We start from the raw sequence: 20,378 nt of genomic DNA, 5'->3' as shown, positions 1-20,378 counted from the left end.
TAAATGACAGGTACACAGGCATGTGGAAGGGCGCAAGTGCACGCTCAGCAGAGAGTTACACGGTAAAGAGATTTCTGGCTGGTACTTGTGTTATTTTAAAAAATAATCTACATTTATCCAGTAAAAAAAAAAAAATCAACCCATTAATAAAACAAACACATTTTATAGTTAAGCAAATATGAGTAGTGGAAACACACAATCACTTTGTCTTCTGAAGCTTATCAAAACAGAAGTTAATAACAGCACAATGAGTAATGTCACTTTTGCACTGACCCATTAGACAAAGTGAGTCAGTATACACGAGGCTGTCAGCATAACATAAAGAAATCTTAATTGGACATGGTCAAAGGATCAGCACTGCCCTGCTTGAACAATAAATCCCACTATTTATCTAACAGTAACGGATGATTTACACCAGCATTGCATCCCACTGTCATCTATTTATGACATGTATCCAAAGAACTGCTAGGTTGCACTCTACAAGCAACCAGCTTTGCTTAGTACTTGCCTTTCTTTGCAAAATGCCTAAACATTGGTTTACAAGAGTATTTTCTAATTAGTAAATTATTTTGTAGGTATGTAACTGATTACAAAGAATAGCAGCTTTCACATACAGCGCTGCACTAATCTCACTCCCCTAGAGACTACTTTCTTCTTTTTTATATTACTGTTTCTGGCTCAAAAAAAAAAATCTCAAGTATGTAACTGAAATTCACTCACCACCTGTCCCTTCTCAGCTTGCTCACTTGAGGATTTGGGTTATGGATCTAACCCATTTTCAAACAATGAAAAAGCAGCTCTCCCACCCCAGGCTGCTCCAGCGCTGCTGTGAAGCACTATTGCAGCTGTAACACAGCCACAACAAACATGAAGTTCAGCACGCTTGTTTCACATGTTCTTTAATTTCAAACAGAGGGATTTTTGGTTGTGGTTGTTTCTCAGTTATTTTATATAGAAAACAGAACTCAGGATATGGCATTTCAGGACATCATGTAGAGCAAGAGAAGTATAGTTTCAAAAACATAGAATACTACAGTTAAGTCACTGCTGTGCCGAGAATTAAGGAAGTGTTATGATGAAGAGATAAAAATGTCATACACATTTGCTAAAGAAAAGGGATGACAGTTTTCTTTCATTAGGCAACTGCAACATCAAGTATCTCAAGACATTAACAATCCATTTTTGTGTGTATGTAAATACACACCATGTAAATACACCGACTGCTAAATCAAGATTACAATTAGAAGTGCAATTTTACATGTGCAGTGAATAAAAACTGTATAGTTTACTGGTGAGAAGAAACTACAGCCATTTGCAAAATGAGGTTCCAACTTCATCCCATTCACAGCATTTCAGGACAAAAAAAAGGACATTTCAGGACATGGAATACCCCCACCATGCTATCACAATCCTGTATTTTTAGAAAATTACATTCTGGTACATCAATCCCTCTCAATGTGACACACCTGGCATTATCTTGCTCTTCAATCCCTAAGGCTATTCAATGCTAACTTGAAGCTGGGTGCTTGGCTTACATATGCAATTGTTGCAGTTGTGCAGTCACAGCTGACAAGTGCCAATGCAGAGCAATAGTTATGATCATTCATGCATGGAATATTTGCTTTAAGATGTGGATAACTACATAAAAATAGTAGAAACCATTCTGCATTCATTTCCCAATATGAGGCTTCAAGACATTTTAGATATCTATTTATTCCAGATTTGGCCAGAGAGTGCAGACAGGAGTACACAGCTCCACAAAATGGAGACTACCTAAGCAGCCTCTACCAGATCCTACAAAAATGAATGATAAATGTATATGCAACTGGGCATCTTAAAATAAGAGTAAGGACAATAATTAGATTAAGGAATATATTGATTTGTACTGTTATGTATCAGTTAGTTTTCTAATATCTGGTGTTGTACAAGGACACCAGACAACCTTATTTAGAAACTCTACGTTTCATGCATAACTTCTGAAGATACACAATGTCCCCAGAATAATTCACTTTCTGTGAATACTTCATGAAAACATTTGCTCTGGGGTCACTGTGTAAGGAACAACTTAAAAAAGATCCAGGTGGGTTTAGAACATCCATCCAATCTGGTCTGTAATCTATCTACAGACTGGCTTTTTAGGAACCTCACAAGAAAAAACATCTTTTGATTTCATTCTGCTGTGTATGAAATAAGTATCTGGTTGACCAGATACGTACTGAGGATTCCACTCATCAGTCATTTTAAGCTCGGCAAAAGCATTACCCTAACAATTCAGTGCTAGTGTCTGGTCAGCTGTGTCAGAAACGGTGAGGAAAGACCTCAGAATTTTGTTAAGTTCCAAAAGATGAGCAGATAATTTAGGAGTTTTGTTTATGACTGATAGCAGGGGTCAGCCCAACTGCAGGCTACAGCTGTTGCCAACAGATCCTTAACTACAGTCCTCTGTTTGTTGGTCTCCTTGATCACACATTTGTAAGGCATCTAGCAAAGCATGAGAGTGTTTTCTGAGACCTCTTTATAACCCTGGAGTGCAAAAAACAGGGATGACTTTGCTCACAAATGATTTAAAGTTCCAAGTTGCCACAGATCACTGAGTACTGAACACTGGAAGGAAAATGGACACTGCTGGCTTTCCCCTTCAGCTGGGAGCTGCCCGTGCCAGCCAAGTCCACTGGGGTTGCTAACAGTGTGTGTAAAATTGCCCTGCAACATTATTACAGATGTACTCACAAGAGAGCAGTTCCAAGCTTCAATCTTCCCCCTTTACCCTGCATACAGCCTTTTTTTCAAAACCCCAAACTTTTCTGAGGCTGTTTTGCAGCAGAACAAAGGGCTCTCAAAGGAGTCAGTATCTTTTTGTTTAAAGCAAGTTAGGAATTCAGCTTTTCTGATAACACATTTCAGTGATATCAAGATATTTACAACAGCCTCTTCAAAAATACTGCATAGCTCTGACTCCCTTTGGTTCGGGTTCTCTCAAATACATTCATCAAAGCCATGAAAACTAATTTTGCAACATCACTTACAACCTTGTCTTTCTGAAAAGGTTCTCTTAAAGTGTTTCACGTATAAGTTCTCTTTAGCTTCTACTGCCCAGAAGGCATCTTTTTCTTGATCAGTTGTGCCCAATTTGTCAAACTGAACTCTCTGCTTCATTCTTTCCAGCTCATCTCCCATCTCCTCTGCCCTTTAGAGGCATACTTGAATAGCTTTGTCACTTCCATCCTGAGCAGACAAGGCACTCGCATTTTAAAATGCTGAAGATACACCTCTCATTTCAGCTGAACCTTCTGGAGGTACTGCCAGAGTTGTGTTCATAAGCTGAACACACCGGTAAGATTATTTTCCTCCTATTTTCTTATTAAACATGACATAAAATGTCGCTTCTTTGCACTTGCAAAGCAGGAAACCCTTGAGACACAAGTGGAACAAATATAAAGGTCAATGAGTGTGGGAGACAGGCTGCAGCCTAAACAGCTTTCCCAAGAAAACACAGGAATAATGAAGGAATGAAGAAAGTCGCTTCTAAAAGACCTACCTTAAAACCATGAAAGATGCTACTAAAACTTGTCACCAATGGGTTTTGGACCTAATCTAAGAATATACAGGATTTTACCTGCCCAAGAGCTGTCATCCACTGAAGTTCAACGTGTTACAACACATTGAGCGTATGTATTTTGCAGTAAAAGTATGCTTAGCACAAGATAACCTTACTTTCAACATGTTACTAAGCATCTTAACTACTGAACCCAGCTAAACTGAAAAATGGGACGTTACCTTTTACCTTGTACCTCAGCAGTCAGGACGGTTACACTGACCAACATTTATGTGTATCAGGCTCAGGATGGGGTGGTTTGGATGGATTTTAAGATTAGGCTGGAAAGAAAAATAAATCATCCTCAAACAAGGCTTTCCTTATGCCACGAACTAAGTTGACAGAGAATACTGTTTCCTCCCCCCCTCTAAAGCTGTGAGAACATGACAAAAGTAACAAAGGAAACATTAATTTGGGGGCTTTATTTAATTTTTCTTTTCTTTTTTTTTTCTCCTTTTTTTTTCTTTAAGATGCTACATAGTCAAACAGGATTGGTCTTTTACGGCATAGGACTACTTTACTACTAATAGTTTTTGTCCCCCTAGACTTATTTACATACAAAACCAGTTTCCTGACCACTGTTTCTCCAATGCTCAGATAATCAAAACTCCCAACAATGGTGTAGTGCCCAAAACACCAGGAGGCAGAAGAATCTCGCATCACTACAGCAGCAAATTTTTAGTTCTAGTCACTGGCTTTAAACAGGTGCCTTTTCATACCATATAGTATTAGTCAATTTTGTGACAATAAGGAAACATGAGATGAAATACATTAAATAAGTTAAATATGCATTAAACATCTCTGAATAACATTTTCATTCAGCTAAATGAACCAACAGCAATGTAGCTTGGTCCCTTCATGAGAACAAGGCATTGACCTTTATTCCAAATGAGCGTCATACCAGTCAATATATGCCTCTTAATGATGCCTAGCACACTCAGCATTGCCACATACAATTCTTTTCAGTTTCTCAAGATTCATTTAAGTGCCAAGAAATTGGTAACTTGCACAGAGTTGAAGACACTGACAGAAACTGTTAAATTTATGAGCAGAATGGTGGATTAATGTATTTTACAGAAGTTTATCAACACCTCCTGCCTAACCCACCTCCAAACATCCAATAGGGCCAGCTCCGGCAGTGGAGGAAGAGTTTTTTCTATTTTTTTTTTTAATTTTTTATTATTTTTTATTTTATTTTTTCTTTTTTTTTTTTTTTTTTAAAAAGAGGTCATCCAGCAACATGTACCAGGGTCTAAGAATGTTTAAAATGACATATACAATATTCCATTGTAGTGTTAAATCGTGATTTTCTCCCCCCTTCATCACTGAAGCATAATCTCTTTCATTCATCCACTCACTGTACATTTGAAACTTTCTAGATTACGTTACATAGTATTTGTGCAGGGGTAATTTAAAGGCAAGACCTGTGAGATGTCATACATTAAGTTTTTTTTAAACATTGTTATGAATAAATTTAATCCAATGATATGGCAGAACCATCAAACCAATTTACAATTTCCAGCATGCTGCCTCTACAAGGCTATTTTTCCTATAATTACACCAAAGACAAAGAACAAAACCACCAAAGCAAGTAGTCTGGAGCTGAACCCTTCATCCTTGACAGCAGCTGCAGAAGCAGATATTGGGTTGTTTGTCTGGGGTATCTTCCTCATCCGCAGTCCATCTTCTTCCTGAAGGAAGAGATATTGATTATTTCCTATTGAAAGACAGCTTTAAATATTCTCCCTTATCATATTTATTTCAGGTGGCCATAATAAACCAGGTGAAAGCTAATTTACAGCCAATTTAGAATTCTATTTCCCTCAATAATCCTGAGAAGGAAAGGGTAGCGAGGTAGGAAAAGAATTCTGTATCTACTTGACTAGCAGAGCAAAATCCACATGCTCTTGGAAGTTTTCTCCTGTTGACTAAGGTAACAGGGGAAACAATGAGGAAGCCTTGTCCAAAATCTGCACAGCTCCAGATCTTCAAAAGCAATGATGGAGGGAATGGCACGAAGGTGCTTATTTTGCTCTGTAATCAAATACAGCACTGTTGGGGAAAAGGCTTTTCAGTATAACTAAAATTGATTGTGAAAAATACGCAACTTTCAGCCAATTATGTTCATCATTTGCCTAGTTAGATGTCACAAGCAAATTTTATCAGCATTTGAAGGGCAATCTATTTCCCCCATCATATTAATGCTGACATTTTCACATGAAACTAATGGCAGTAATTAGGATATATTCTTGGTACGAGTTTGACAGCTCTCTCAATTTAGAGATATATGAGACAACAGATAAAACAACATCATAACACAAGATGTTGTGCAGCACAGCTGTGTGTTAGCACACTCCATTACACACACAGAGAGCACTTTAGGAGACAGCAAAATGAGACTTTTGTGCCCTAACTTGTATACAGCCAAAGCACTAGTGTTAGACTTTATGTGGTACAGTATTATAGTGCAAAAGCGTAAGATACTGAAGCAAAAGCCTCAGGTCTATACATAAAAAATAAATAATAAAACTATAATAAAAGTTATTGCAGCCTGAAAAATTGTCAGATAAGTGAAATTCTGAAGGCTCAGCATATGTCAGTGTTTCTCACTTTTGAATTTAAAGGGTCAAGAATACAAGGTGGTCATGTCTCAGCCATATACATTGTTAATTCTATGTGCAGAACAAAACTGGTTTACGAATGTCTAAAGAATTTCTTTATGCATCAGCCAAGCTAAGCAGCACCAATGCTGCCAGAACAGAGTTCCCTTCACTGAGCTCCAGTAGGCACAAATTCCAAATTTTCACTGGTGCTGTTATCTGTGATCTAGGCATTTACAACAAATGAAACTGCTGTAAAAAGAGTTTCTCAGCATGGTGTTAAAGGCTTCCCATTTACTTGATTTCAGAGCAATGTGTTGGATTTGCTAGGAAGCATATTTCCTAATAATCTGTCTCACTTTGGTCATTTTAACTGTATTTTATTATAGATGTATTGTAGGAGCAATTACTAAAACAGTATTTGCACAACAGTGCCCTCAAGCTCCCATCAGTTTGAGAGAACAGGGCCAAATCCAACACTGAATGCCTGCTTCAGACTGAAGAAAACAGGTAGAAAAAGAAAACAGAAGAGAAGGAATTAATTAGTTTGCTATCCAACCAGTTTCTCTGACTGCATGACTTGGACGCCCCCTTTCAAAGAAGCATTTATTTCAACACTTTCTCTCAGTTTATAGAGGAAAACCCTAAATTATCTTTTAATTTACATTAGAATATTAGAATATCATGCCAAGGTCAGGGAACCAAACCTTTAAGTTGGAAGCTTCTTTTTCAGGAGAAGGGTAAATCTGGAAAAAAATAAAGAAGTATCTTTACCTTAAACTGTTTATTCTCCTCCCGTAACCTCTGAACTTCTACTTGAAGCCTCTTATAGTCTTCCATTATTTTCTTAACTTCAGTGTCATCCAAAGAAGAACTTATTGATTTAGACATTACAGAGGAATCTGTCTTTGTTGCAGTTGTGGATACAATTTTATTTATTTCTATGTCATGCTGTTAAAAAAGGATAGAGTGATTTTTGGTTAGTTGTTAACACCACACCACACACCTGATATTTAGGAGGAGAATCATGTAAAATTGTCTTTGCACACCTGACACGTGCCTGTATCAAAAGAAATAAACAACATGTTTCTTCCTGTAACCTTTACTTCCCATTTCTGTTTCACAAAAAACACCAGATCAGCAGACAGAATGAACTTGACTTTTCACTCCCTGCATACATAGAAAAGGAAATAGCCTTCGACCATGTCATACAATGTGAGTGGGAACTTACTTGCTCATGGTCTGCTTATGGAGTATTAGTGCTCTCCTAACCTTTCCCCTCCCCAGGCACAAACAAAAGCAGCTCCTTCAGGAACCAGGGATTGCCAGGAGCTACCCTCCTGCTGTGCTGTGGTTTCCTCTCTGTTCTCTCCCCAGAGACAGCTGTCACCTCTCCATCTTACTGACATTATAACAATGCACAATTGGAATTAAAAGCTGCCCAGTGCAAGGTGGAACAACTGTGCCTTCAGCACCTACCTACTAAGAAACATTTTTCAGTGTATTCAATCCATTACCAGTTCTACATTTGACACTACATACTGCCATCAAAAATTAATGCATTCATTAACCTAACAAAAAAGGATCCTGCAATATTATAGCTGCTAATTGCAACATAACCCCTAACTGCAGTTATGTCTTCCTTACTAGCTTTCTACCAATCTACTTGCTAAAATCAGTGTTGTATCAAGGAAGCAAAAAGGGGTGTTGGACAGGATAACTGCTGACAGTTACACCTGCTTCAGGATAAACTCTCAGCTTTATGACCAATCACAATCTTTCATTTTTTAAAAGAATATTCTTTATCCTGCAATATTTCACTAAATGAAAACAGATCACCTCAAACACTTCTTTGTGCTAGTGTTGTACATGCATGGCTCAAATTAGCTGCTCCTTACATTGAGCATCACTAAGATTTTTAAATAGTTTATATTGTGTTTCCAAAAGGTGATGCCATCCAGGCAGTGAAGCAGAGGGTTCTGTCTTTTGCTTATATAGCTGTCTGTGTAAACATAACATTTTACATGATTTATTGTGGTATTATGTTAAAACACTCAATATGCAGTTTGAAATACTCACAGGCTTATCATTTTCCGCGGGTAGCTCAAACACACACCTAAGTTTCGAATCCATGAGTTCTTCTGGTTTTGCTTCTTTCCACTAGAATAATTTATTATGAATTTAATATTAAACATATTAGTATAAAGGCAGATGAAAAATGCAGTGTGACATAAATACCATCATCTTACAAAACCCCCACAGGTGTCTATCATGTTACCATTAGATGATGAAAAATTAAACTCAAACATGTAACTGAGTGGTATCAAAGAAAGACCAGATACTATGAAGGAAACAGATTCTAAGTAGTCAGAAAAAAACCCACGGGTAATTTATGAGAGAACTGGGAATTGTGTAAGAGTAATGAGCATAGATAGGGGGAGCTATGGTCCTGATTTAGGGGGGGAAGAAAAAAGGAGGGGGGCAATAAAGGAAGGGAAAGGTAACAAAACCCTTAATCACTAAGTGTTAGTTCTGAAGTCTTTGTTCAGCAGAGTTCTTGCTTTTCAAATTCCACATGAGGTTTTCTTCCTGACTGGTATGAACTAAAGGGCTGTTCTTCTCCCTCCTTGTTTTCTACCTCCTTATTTTTCAGGAGCACTGTCTACATAATAACAGATGTGCTACATATAGAAAACTATAGTTTCCCCTCTCATCCTTTTCTCCCCCTCAATTAGGGAGTCTACCATAAACAAGCTCCCTTTCAATATTTTTAATAGGGATTAAGTTATAAGTCTTTGCTCAGCATCTGCTGTAACCCTGAACTGAAAAGACTGATTCACAGTAGTGATACACAGCAAGAAGCATCCACATTTACATCTAGGATTTCTCACATGCTTCTCTTCACTTTGACCATACTTCTGGTAGCATGGTATTGCTCAGCATATCTCAAGTAGGTGTCAAATTATGGCTAACCCCTGTGGAACCTGAGCAAGTATTTGACTCATCCTAGATAGCAGAATCGTACTTCAGATCTTCTGTGGCTGAAGTCAGAGCTGTATTTCGAGATCCTTGGCTGCCTGTGAAGTGTTGAAAGCTTTATAGTACTCCAGTAATTTGTCTCACCTGTTTATCCAGAATAGGAAGAGCTATGGAGAGTGTTAACAAAGCTAACAGCTGATAAAGTGGTACAGGCAAAGAAATCATATTGGTCTGTAGAGCCCTGGAAAACTGGAAGGGCCACCTAGGTCCTAAAAAATGTTCTTTGCTAGCAGAGGAACATTTTTCTTAGTATAAAGTAACTCATAAAAATTAAAAAGGTTTAGAAAGAAAGGCAATCTGACTTATCTTTTTAGTGGCACAGACATTTTATTACTATTGCTGTTTTTCCCACTGGATCTTATTTTGAGGCCATTAAACAAGTATAGTTCCATAAATCTCTTTCAGAAAGGAAATGTTTAACCCTGCAGAGTGCCACAGCTTTAAAAAGCTATTCCAAAGATTATACATATTGTAAAGACTATTGTAAAAAAGCCATATATACCCTGAGGTTTTTGGGGTTGGCTTTTTAAAATAATACACATACATACAAACACACAAAAGACCCACACTTTAGAGCAATGGCCTTTTCTTCGTTTTCACTGTGTCCTCACTAGCTACTGAGTATTCTCTCAAGCCAACAAAAGCCAGACTAGAGAAAGTCTCCTTGTGTCTTCTTGCAGTAGCAAATTTTGCTGTTACAGGAAAAGCCATCAATTGACATACTGATTTGTTCCTTTCCAAGTTGTCTTAGTGTAGCCTGACACCTTATTTCTACATCTGTTGCCCTTCCTTTCTTCAGCACCTACACACCTCTGTTACTCTCATTTGCAATCCACAGGACAAAACCTGTGAGGGCCTTTCATTTACCTAAGCCATAAGAAACATACGTAGGGATAAAGAAAAAAGCAATATTTGTAAATCATCCTCTTGGAAAAAGGGGCTGCTCAAGGAAATACTCAAGTCTGAGAGTAGAGTCATAAACATAAAAGCATGCCACAGACTTAGAATATATTCTACATATTCTTAGAATATATAGTTCAAGTTGTCCTTGCTAAAAAAATAGTATCTTGGAAAAATTACAACCACTTCATATTTTTCTTTTCATGGCTTGGTATCTTATTACTGACAGCACTGTCTTAAAGAAGCAGCTACAGATGCTAACTGCGTCTTTCAGTGCAAGATTGCTGGAGCTCAAAATAAACAGAAAACACCTTGCAAGGCAAAGATAGAAATCTGGCAAAGCTTTCAAGGATCATTCCAGTGTGGACTGACAACAGCCCTTAGGCAACACAATGAAAGGTCTTATAAAATCATATAATTGTAAAGAAATCCATTTTAATTCATTTCAATACTTACTACTGCTTCCATATCTGAAGTATCAGCTGGAGCAAACATAGACTGAACCATAAACTTGTGTTTACTTTTCTCATTAGGGTCATAGTCAAAAGGCTGTAGCATCACTGCAAGAAAAACCCGAAAATACGTTATCTTAACATTGCTCTTATGCAGACGTGCACTGGTGATACAGTTACCAGATCTGAGAAAAACATTCAAATGGTTTTAAGTTGTATGTACATTATGACCAAAACAGCCACTGAGATTGGGAACCTCACTTTGAAATCAAATTTCAAGAGATAAGAGAGACAGACTTCAGACTGTCTAGATTTTTGTCTGAGAATTTTGGAAGTGCTGATCATGCTGCAGTATTTCATATACAAACTACAGCAAGATAATAATAGTAATTCATAGTAAATAGGGTAATTTACATATCTTCTGGGACAGAGGGAAATATCCTCCAAGAAAACATCTTTCTTCCTTCCTCCTTGGGGCAGAAGTAACAAGCTGGCATTTTAAATAGTTGTACACATTGTACTGCTGATGGTTCCTGAGAAAGACTACAGAGACAACCTCAAACATTCTAAACCCCGAAGTTCAAGTGTCAGGATGGAAATTTCCTCTACAGAGTTTAAGAGTCTCATGGTATTTGTTTTATCAAGTGCAAATATTTCTCTTCCAAAAATAAGTTGCTGAAAGTTTGTTACCAATTTAAAGCTGGAAGTTTACGGTTAAATGCTATATAAACTTAGCCCCTGAAAGGCATGCAAGAAATCTATTTCTCTCCATCTGAAAATCACAAACATTCCAGCATTTGCTTATGGAGAAAATGACTGTGTTCAGGGGCAGAGAGGTTTAAGGGGTATGTGTGCTTTTTAAAAATGTAATTTATTTATATAGTACATAACATAGTACGTAGTAAAGTATATCATATATTAATTTATTTATATAATGTTAGGAATTTCTATGTCTCATCTTTTTTGGATAAAGAACTAACATGGTAAAGTAACTTGAAGAGGCACAATTATGGATTTCATACACATACATTTCATTATTCGATATTGCAAAAAGCTACCACCCCCTCAAGTTTAAAATAAACTTGCATATACTGCAATTACTGCTAACATAAAAAATGGTGGCCGGTTTTAAAATTCACTTTTCACAACCCATGAGCTACTTCAGTCCCTCAATTCAATCACTAAGAAGAGAAGCAGCTCAAGAATTAGGATTACTTTCATTGACATGTGCCCAAAGTCACATGCACTAATTGCAGGGGTTTGTTATATAAAAGCAGTATCCAAATACCCCATTTACTGCTGATGAAGGCAAGTCAAACCAATTCGCTTCCTTCAGTGAGCAGAATATGTTATGGATTTGCCACCTTTATTATGCACACAACCTGTGGCTATAAACAACCTCATGACTTTTAAAGCCCCACAAGATGGAAGGCAGCAAATTCTCACAGATGAGGTCTTTTAAGAATTATTATACATTTTTAACTCACCTTTCAGTAACCAAACACTAGTCCAAAAAAACTTTGCAAATTAACAGGCTGCTTTTAAAATTGTTTTTCCAAACAGAAGTGATTGCACTGTGAAAGCACAAACGTTTCAAAATTGCATGATACCTCACTGAAAAGCAGCAGTGTAAGTTTTCCACCCCTGTAGGAGACACCTAACTTATTCCAAGCCCACATAATGTGTAAAATCCAACTGAGTAGTTAAAACTATCCACTGTTATGGAACTTCTCTAGATCTGCAGTTAGATCAGTTTGCTTTGCTGAGTGCAACTAGAAGCTCATTTGAAAATCCTTTCCCAAGTGGTAGTGCTGAAGCCATTCTTAAACACCAAACAGTCACTGATCTAAATTCCATTCACTGAATCATAAGAGCAAGCAGCTAGAGAGGGCTTGACAGTACAAACGTTGTTAGTACTTGTATTTTTAGATCAATACATGAAAGTCACATTGACACAAATTATTCAGCGAATGTCTTAGAAGCCAGATGGGAAGCTCAAAAATAAGTACTTTGTTCAAGAGGAAGCCAAACCATTTCAACATTTATTCACACACTGTTGGGGGTTTCGGTGAAAGATCAGGTCCATGTAACTGTCCTAATTGCTGAAGAATTGGCTACTGTGAATGTGGCTCTGTTATTTTGACTGGAATTGCATATCTTGCACAAGAACTATGTGGGAAGTGTATGTTTCCTCTAAAATGCCTTATTCAAATCAGTCATCTCATCTCAAAAATTTCTGACCAGCTTTCATCAGAACCCGGAGTTCTAAGAAACAAAATGATTAACATGAACTTCAAGTTTGCTAGCACAAGCATCCCTCAGGCAGGGTTATGTGTTTCAACCACTTTCTTAAACTGATCACCCTCCAGATAAAGCACCAGAAGTATTCTACCACAAGCAAAGACTGTAAAGTCATTGAAACCCCAATGGAATGAGGAATAACACAGTTTATATTTGTTACCCCATTTGGTGTTGTCAAAAATCAAACACAAAGGACTGACGATATGTACATCCTGTGCTGAAGTGCTTCCAAAGAAATGGACAGCAGTTTTCTCACACATTGCTGCTACACCCCTGGTATTTTACACAGGGCTTTGCAGATAGCAAAGGCGAGGCAGTGACCACCTAATATGCTCTTTCCTTTTTCTAGGACAGTTACTGGCAATGTTAATAACAATGTCAAAAGCATTAAACTCTTCTGGTTTCCTAGAGCAAACCTGCTTTCTCAAGGAACAGTAGGAACCTGAAGCAAGGAACATGGAAGGAGGCTAAGCTCTACCCGTAACACCTGCTAGGATCTGGCACTCCCTTCCAAGAGTAGAAGGAACAGAAAGGTCTCCCTGCTCAGATCGTCAGCAACCTTCCTCTAGTTTCCATCTAAAATTATTAATGGCCTGTTTACTTGGTCCTAGACCAATACTGCCCTTCTGCTTAAATATCAAGGAAGGGGAAGAGTCACGCACTTCTGGCACACTCCAAGACATCAATCACAGTAACTCTTGGCCTTCTGGTGAACTAAGCAAGCCAGACTCAGTGGGTCCTTTCCGGGCCAGGCTTCCCATTCATTCCCTGCACCTGCTCTGGCTTCAACTCCTCTGTATGAGCTACTCCCATGACACATTCAGGAAATCTTACTAGTGCCTTGGACGAGAGCATTCATACTGTCTTCTCTCTTCCATTATCCAGCCTGTTTGCACATACTACATTTGCCTTATTCCCAGCCGCATTATGTCAGCATTCTGGTCACCCCAGCCAGCCCCCTTCATTTAACAAGCTTGCAATTATAGCAGGAGTATTTTATTCTCCAAGTGCATGATTCTGCAGTTTCTCTGACGAAACTCATCCTTTGTTTCTCTTACTGTAGCCTTCAAGGACACCCAGTTCTCCAGTGTATCTTCAGCCTCCCAGATTCACATCATGATCAGGGTTTTTAGTGCACTCTTTGTGCCAGAATTGCTTATAAAAGCATTAAACAAGATTAGTACTAGGAATTATTCTCAAGAAATGCCACTAGTAACTTCCTGCTATTTCCATCCACCACATCACTGTTTACTTACTCTTAAGCAGCCCATTCAATAGCCTATGAATCTATTTTTCTTTTCTAGCTCTACTGATAATTTTCCCAAATGGTACTGCCTGAAATTCTTTATGGTCTGGATAGATCAAATCTACCACATTCAGGTCACCTTTACATAAAATACCCCAACAAGCTACAGGAGCAAGCCTCAAGATCAACGGTGCAATTCGATCAGCTCTGCTAGAGGTGAGTGAAGGACACTCCTCTCTACAGAAACAGGCAGAATCCACTGCACCATTCCACATTTGTTCCATGTTTACACAGTTCTTTCTGTAAATATTTCAGTCATACATAAATATGTCAAATCTGTGAATATCAAGATAAATTCTTCTAAAGCAAGCAGAGAAAACCAAACCTTGGCAGGTGCTACCTAATCCTGGGAGACCCAGGGGAACAGGGTGCAGCAGCAACATTGCCCTGGGAGAGTTGGGGGCTGCAGCAGTGGATGCAAAATGATTGGTGTCCTAGAGAAAGAGAAGAGCAGCTGCAGAAGCACCTTCCTGAAGGCAACAAACTGCCTTTCCAAAAACAGGCAAGTTTACAAAACACTAAAAACTTCCCTTCAAGGATATCTGACAGCAACCTAAGGCTAATGTCAGCTTCTCCCCATTTTTTTGGAAGCATACTCAGACTGTTGTCTTTAGTGGGACAAGTGTGCATAGATGGTAGCATCTGTACTTCCTCTCTCCTTCCGTTAAACACCTATATCTGCAGACTCATCAATATAGGCCTATTTTTCCACTTTTCCTCTGTAGTCCATTCATGCCTTTTATTCAGACTTCAACCTCTTCGAAGCCACAAAATCAGGTATCTTTGTGGAAATAAGACATGTTTAACAAAAAATGGAATGTGTGCAAATACTCTTCAAAGTATTTCACAGCAAATGCAATGAAATCAGATGACAGCACACACATACACTTCCCAATTAGTTACATAAACTCAGCTGTTAAAATTAAATACCTTTACATAATAGGTGAAAACACGGGCTACAAACCTGACATCGCAGCGAGCAGTGCATGCTGACAGGGCCTTAAATGCTGATAGTTAGGAAAAGCTGTGTAAGAAGCCAGTACTTGAGACTATACTAGAATAAAGCAAGCTTTTCTAGCATTCTGTATGTTTTTAATGAACCACCATACTAGTACGAAACAAAATGGAGTAACATTCCAACTCCTGCCTCTGTGTTAAGGCAGAATATTCTCCCATATACCTACATGAAAATAGCACAGATACAGTTTCACAAGAGTGCAAAGGTAACTGGTTACTACAATGCAAGGAAGATATGGTTGCCCCAAACTCAGCTTCAGTCAGCAATATTCTACGAAACTAACAAATTGTTCCAGAGCTTCATGCTATTATACTTAGGCACTGATTTTTCAAGAGACAAGGTGCAGTACCAACACAGTGCTACCAAACGGCTCTGTTAGAAGCTAGTAGCAATTCTCAAGAGGACAGATTGCATATAGTATATACAGCCCAGTTAAAGTGTCTGGAAGCTACTACTGAATTAACTACACTCTAATAATTTCTCATCAGTAGTATTTACTAGGTTTGGAGGAATTCAAGTCCTATATTTATACCCTGTGCAAGACTTGAATTACATGACTGAAAAATAACTGACTTAGAGGCAAACAACTTCCGTTTATTTTCCACTTAACTCCAAAATCAGCCCTCTGTTCTTAAGCAAGATTACTCCAAAGCAAAGGTTAAACACATCCCACCCCTTTCTGTGAATCTGAAAAAAAATTCTGTTCTTTTAAGTTAATGAAAGTCCCATCTTTGATCCCACCTATCCAAAAGATCTCTTCTGCTAATCAGAACCAAAGACACTGCCACCTTGAAGTCCAAATTAGGTCCAGAGTGTGGCTTAAAGGAGCTACCAGAAGTGCAATGTATCCAGCTCTTTGAAAGACAAATTCAACCATAGCACAAGATAAAAACAGCTTCAGTTTAGAATGTTTTAGTAAATTAAGAATTAACATTTATAACCCCAGAAATCTGTAACACATCTACCTATAAATTTACCTTAACATATTACCTAAAAAATAATGAATGTGTACTACCTGCATTTTAAAATATAGTGTTAATATAACGATTGGCAATTTAGGAGTGTTATTATTACTTACTTTTTATCAGCATGAAAATATGTTGAACCCAAATCTGAACTTGTGATTAAACATACCATAGCCACTGCAAAACTAACTGAATCATAAATCACTCTAAATGAAGTTATCAGAAAAGGGAAATTTTTCAAAGCTATGTCAGCGAGAGCAAAGCATAGCTTAGGGTTAGCACAGCTATCTCTCATAACAGGATATTTTAAATCAAGTCTTGGACTAGATCCATATTCTATCTGGTATGCAGCTGGGAAGAGCTGGGCTGGAAAAGCAAGTAAGATTCAGGCATGCTGGTAGCATAACAAAAGATGGTTCATACCACACTCTACTATATTATATTCTGCTCAAGGTAGAGTGAAGGGTCATTGCAAGCAGGAGTTTAAGAAAACACTCAATGTTGAGATCAAAAAAAGCATGGTATGTGCCTGCAAAGGAAGTGAGCTTTTAATTTTGAAAATTCATTTGAAAGATTAAAAGAATCCACATCTTTATAGCATGAAGATAATTTGTAGCTAGGAACCATGCTAATTTTCATTATCACTTCATTGATTTCTACACATTTAATATGCTTGCCTGCAGCTAGTAGAGTTGACAGACAGCTTTAGTGGGGAGTTGTCCTGAGTTTTAAAGATCAAAATTTCTCTCTAGAGAGCTTTCTCATTTACATACTAGGCATTTCAGAGCTTACTGGATACGTGCTAGCCTTCTCCTGAAGCAGAAGTGCTTTGTTTGCCCCACCTGTAGCTCTTGCAACCACTGCACTGGTTATCTCCTCACTGTGACATTCCCCAGAGATTATCTGCAAGCAGAGTGTGATTCTGCAATCATATGCACATTCAACTGACAGTAGAAATCCCAAAGACAACAGATCAATGAGTGAGCCAATACAGGCATGCACAAGACGGCTTACATTAGGATTAGAGACTCTTACTGTTACAGTGCAAAGTATATTTGGGATCAATTTTTATTTTGTTGAAGTAAGCTCTCCAAGGGTGAAGTGTTTAAATATTTTACATTTTAAGTAAAAAACTAAAATCTTGATTTTTACAGTTTCATTATTTTTCAAGCAGTAGTTTTAGCTCCCTGTTTTTTTTATTCCAGGCTAGAAAAGGTTGGTAAGAGACTAGCAGCAAACTGTAAAACCTATCTGTAAGTAATTTTTCTTACCATGACAATATTAAAATTTAGTAAACAGTAAACCAAATCTGAATGTATTTTACAGACATCATTTTCTTAACTGAGAAGTCAGACTTCATTCATGCAGTGTGCCACTACTGCATGCTTTGATAGAAGTTTTTTTATCGATAACATGGACTGGCAAAGTCATTGAGAAAATATTCTTTTGGGGCATTTATCATCAGCAAGTTAATAATATACAGACATTCTGTCTATGAGGAATACTCAGCTCTTTATGCTTTGAAAGTAAGCCACTCCTAGCTTTTCCGTTACCAAAACTTAGGCAAGTCAAGAGCTACTGACTCAGAGAAAAACATTAGCTTTTCCAATGAAACCACAAAGATTTAGTCACTTGACATTTCTAACACCAAAGCACACTGCATCTTCAAGGAACACACCACAAACATGGTCTGAAAGGAAATGTTTTCATTATTGGTTGCATTAGGCAGCTCAGCAACAGTCAACATCAGTCTTGACTGATATGTCTGCAGCCCACTCGGTTTGATCCTTCCTTCAACGTACCCATCTAAGCACTTGTTTGACCCTGCAGGGAGCTGGTTCCGAAAGTTAAGCTGGCAACAAACTAACTGTGCAAAAATAATCCCACAGGGAGGGCAGGGCTGCAGCAGTACTGGTCTGGAGAGGCTGGCTAAGGCTGTTCATGAACTACAGAAGTAGTTTATGTATTTCTCCCTTTTTTCCTCTCCAAAACAAGATATAAAACCAAGCCTACTACTGCTAGACCAGGAATAAGGGAAGTAAGGATATACGAAATGGCTGCTTCTACATGGAATCACAACCTGTTGCTTTTACAAACATTCAATAATACTTTCAAATGGCAAAACATTCCAAGAAATAACTGACTGATTAGAAGAAGCTATTTTTGATCACCAAAAATCTGCTTGAATGGCTTACCAGAAACATTAATTGATGTTCCTGCATCAATAATTCCACTGTTAGGCCTTACACAGTATCTACGTGGTGCTGTGGTCTTAACTTTGAAGCACACATTTCTGTCTGTAGGATTGCCAAGTTTCAGGTTTGTAGTGACAACATCTGTGAAAGGACCTGAGGAGAACAAAAGCAGACTTGAAATCACACAGAAAGGACTTTTCAAGCAGAGGCTAAGCATGCTCTAAGTCTCAGTTCACAAATCTTATAAAGTAATTAGATGTTCAATTTCCATCTACGGCACATACAGATAATCATGCACGCAAAGCTGCAGGTGCAGCAAGGCCTCTGAGCATTCTCAGAGCAAGTCCAACGCAACTGCTCAGGCTGATCATTAACAGCAAAACAAAAAGAGGAAATCATTTATACATTGTCCCAACACAGCATTCCAATGATGCCAAATTCTCAGCTGCATCACAGTTAACTCTGTTCTAACTACTGAGTATCAGTAAAACCAGGCTTACAGAGATACTATATATGTTACAGGCGATAAATAGGGGAGTACACCAGAGTACATGAGCTAAAAAGGGAATGGTAACAAAGTGGCTACTACAGATTCATCTGTATACGCAGGCTGTGCCTCCACAGAAGCAGGATTTCACCTGGTACTCAGAAACGCCACACCAAATCCAGCCACATCAGCATTCAGGAGGCACCCCCTTTGCCTATCAAGTCTTTGTTTTTAATTTTTAAATAAAACTTTCATAAAATATCCCACCTCACCCAAGGCAGGAAATGACCATGTGGAAATTGGAAAATTCTTGGATGCTGAGAGTACTGGCAAAGATTTCCATGTTAGAAAAGCCAGAACCAAACCATTATCAAGTTCTGTGATACCAGGCGCAAGCAAATCAGTTTCTCACAGCCTCACTACCTAGTCAAAACTGCCAAAATCCCTCAGGCTAGAGGAAAGGCAAGTTACTGATTCACTGTAAGACCCTGATAGATCAGACAGGTAACACACAACAGTGAGTGCTCAGATGGTAGAGAAGTAAAATTAAAAGACATATAAGCACATTTTGATCAACTGTCTTCTGCATAAAAGTAACTAATTTGATGCTTGAATAAAACATCTTCAGCCATCCTCAGGAGTAAAAAAGCAAATTGGTCAAAAAAAGTATTTAACCTTTCCTTGCAGAAATGATAGCCCTAAAATTCAAAAAGGGTGAATTATGATAACACACTAGCAGGCAGCATTCCACCATCCTTCTCCTGCAGCATGGTTGGCTTAAAATAATTTAAGTTCACTTCCTTTTCTACAAACCTGTCACACAAACTTACCTCCTAAGATAATATTTAATACAGCTGTAGAAGTACTGCAGTCCTGCAACCTTTATCCTTCATCTAATTTAAATAACTGGAAGCGGAAAAACCCCAAACCAATCACACACGCACATAAAAACTCAACCAGACAACAACAGAGCATCATTTCTGCCTGAGCTCCAACCGGGCCAGTTTTGTATTTACAATGCTATCTGTTAGCAAAAAAACCCTGAAGCAATAAATTTTTCCTATCCTATGACAAAGATTTCACTAAACCTGTGCCTGGTGAAACGCTGGGAGCAAAAGAGAATGAAACAGGTATCAAGCTTTCTCTGTGCTCTGCATGCAGAGACTTTTCTAACGGAAAACACTGGCCAGAACAGCCATGAGCCATTAGAGAACTTGAACAAGCCAAACCAGCAGAAAAACCCAGCAAACATTCAGGTGTGTAAAGACAGCGGCAGACCTTCAAGATGGCTCTAATAGAAGAACATTTCAGAAGAAATTACACGATGCCTAAACATGAAGGAGGTGCCTTTACTAAAAAATCACAGCTTGAGCTATTCCAGCACAGAGGGAGAGTCGTCTCTACAAAGCCCAACATATGCAGCTGCATCCTCAGTAGTGCTTTACTAGTCTGCATGCTGGGATAGATTTCCTGTGGGAAATACCATGTTTTTACTTGGCTGATCCATGAATGCGTGCAGG

The 20,378-nt window shown here is 38.2% G+C and overlaps 1 protein-coding gene across 7 annotated transcripts in view; it reads right to left on the bottom strand.

The window, feature by feature from the left end:
- The window catches only part of VAPB (VAMP associated protein B and C), a 40,370-nt gene that overhangs the window by 4,344 nt on the left and 15,648 nt on the right, over window positions 1-20,378 (bottom strand). For 5 of the 7 annotated variants that reach the window (XR_010615436.1, XR_010615433.1, XR_010615432.1 and 2 more), the window contains exons 2-6: window positions 18,372-18,524; window positions 10,591-10,694; window positions 8,275-8,355; window positions 6,970-7,146; window positions 3,778-5,286 (exon numbers count right to left, since the gene is read on the bottom strand). Coding sequence is in view for 2 of the 7 variants with exons in the window: in XM_065691943.1 (XP_065548015.1) it covers window positions 5,128-5,286; window positions 6,970-7,146; window positions 8,275-8,355; window positions 10,591-10,694; window positions 18,372-18,524 (674 nt within the window). In the remaining 5 variants the exon portion in view is untranslated. Of the gene's footprint in view, window positions 1-143; window positions 5,287-6,902; window positions 7,147-8,274; window positions 8,356-10,590; window positions 10,695-18,371; window positions 18,525-20,378 lie in introns of those variants that run through there. The other 2 variants (XM_065691943.1, XM_065691945.1) reach the window with 2 other exon arrangements.

Source organism: Lathamus discolor, chromosome 11 (assembly GCF_037157495.1).
Source record: "Lathamus discolor isolate bLatDis1 chromosome 11, bLatDis1.hap1, whole genome shotgun sequence".
NCBI lineage: Eukaryota > Metazoa > Chordata > Aves > Psittaciformes > Psittacidae > Lathamus > Lathamus discolor.
Note: the sequence above shows the minus strand (reverse complement) of the source record. Positions and strands in the feature narration are given on the sequence as shown.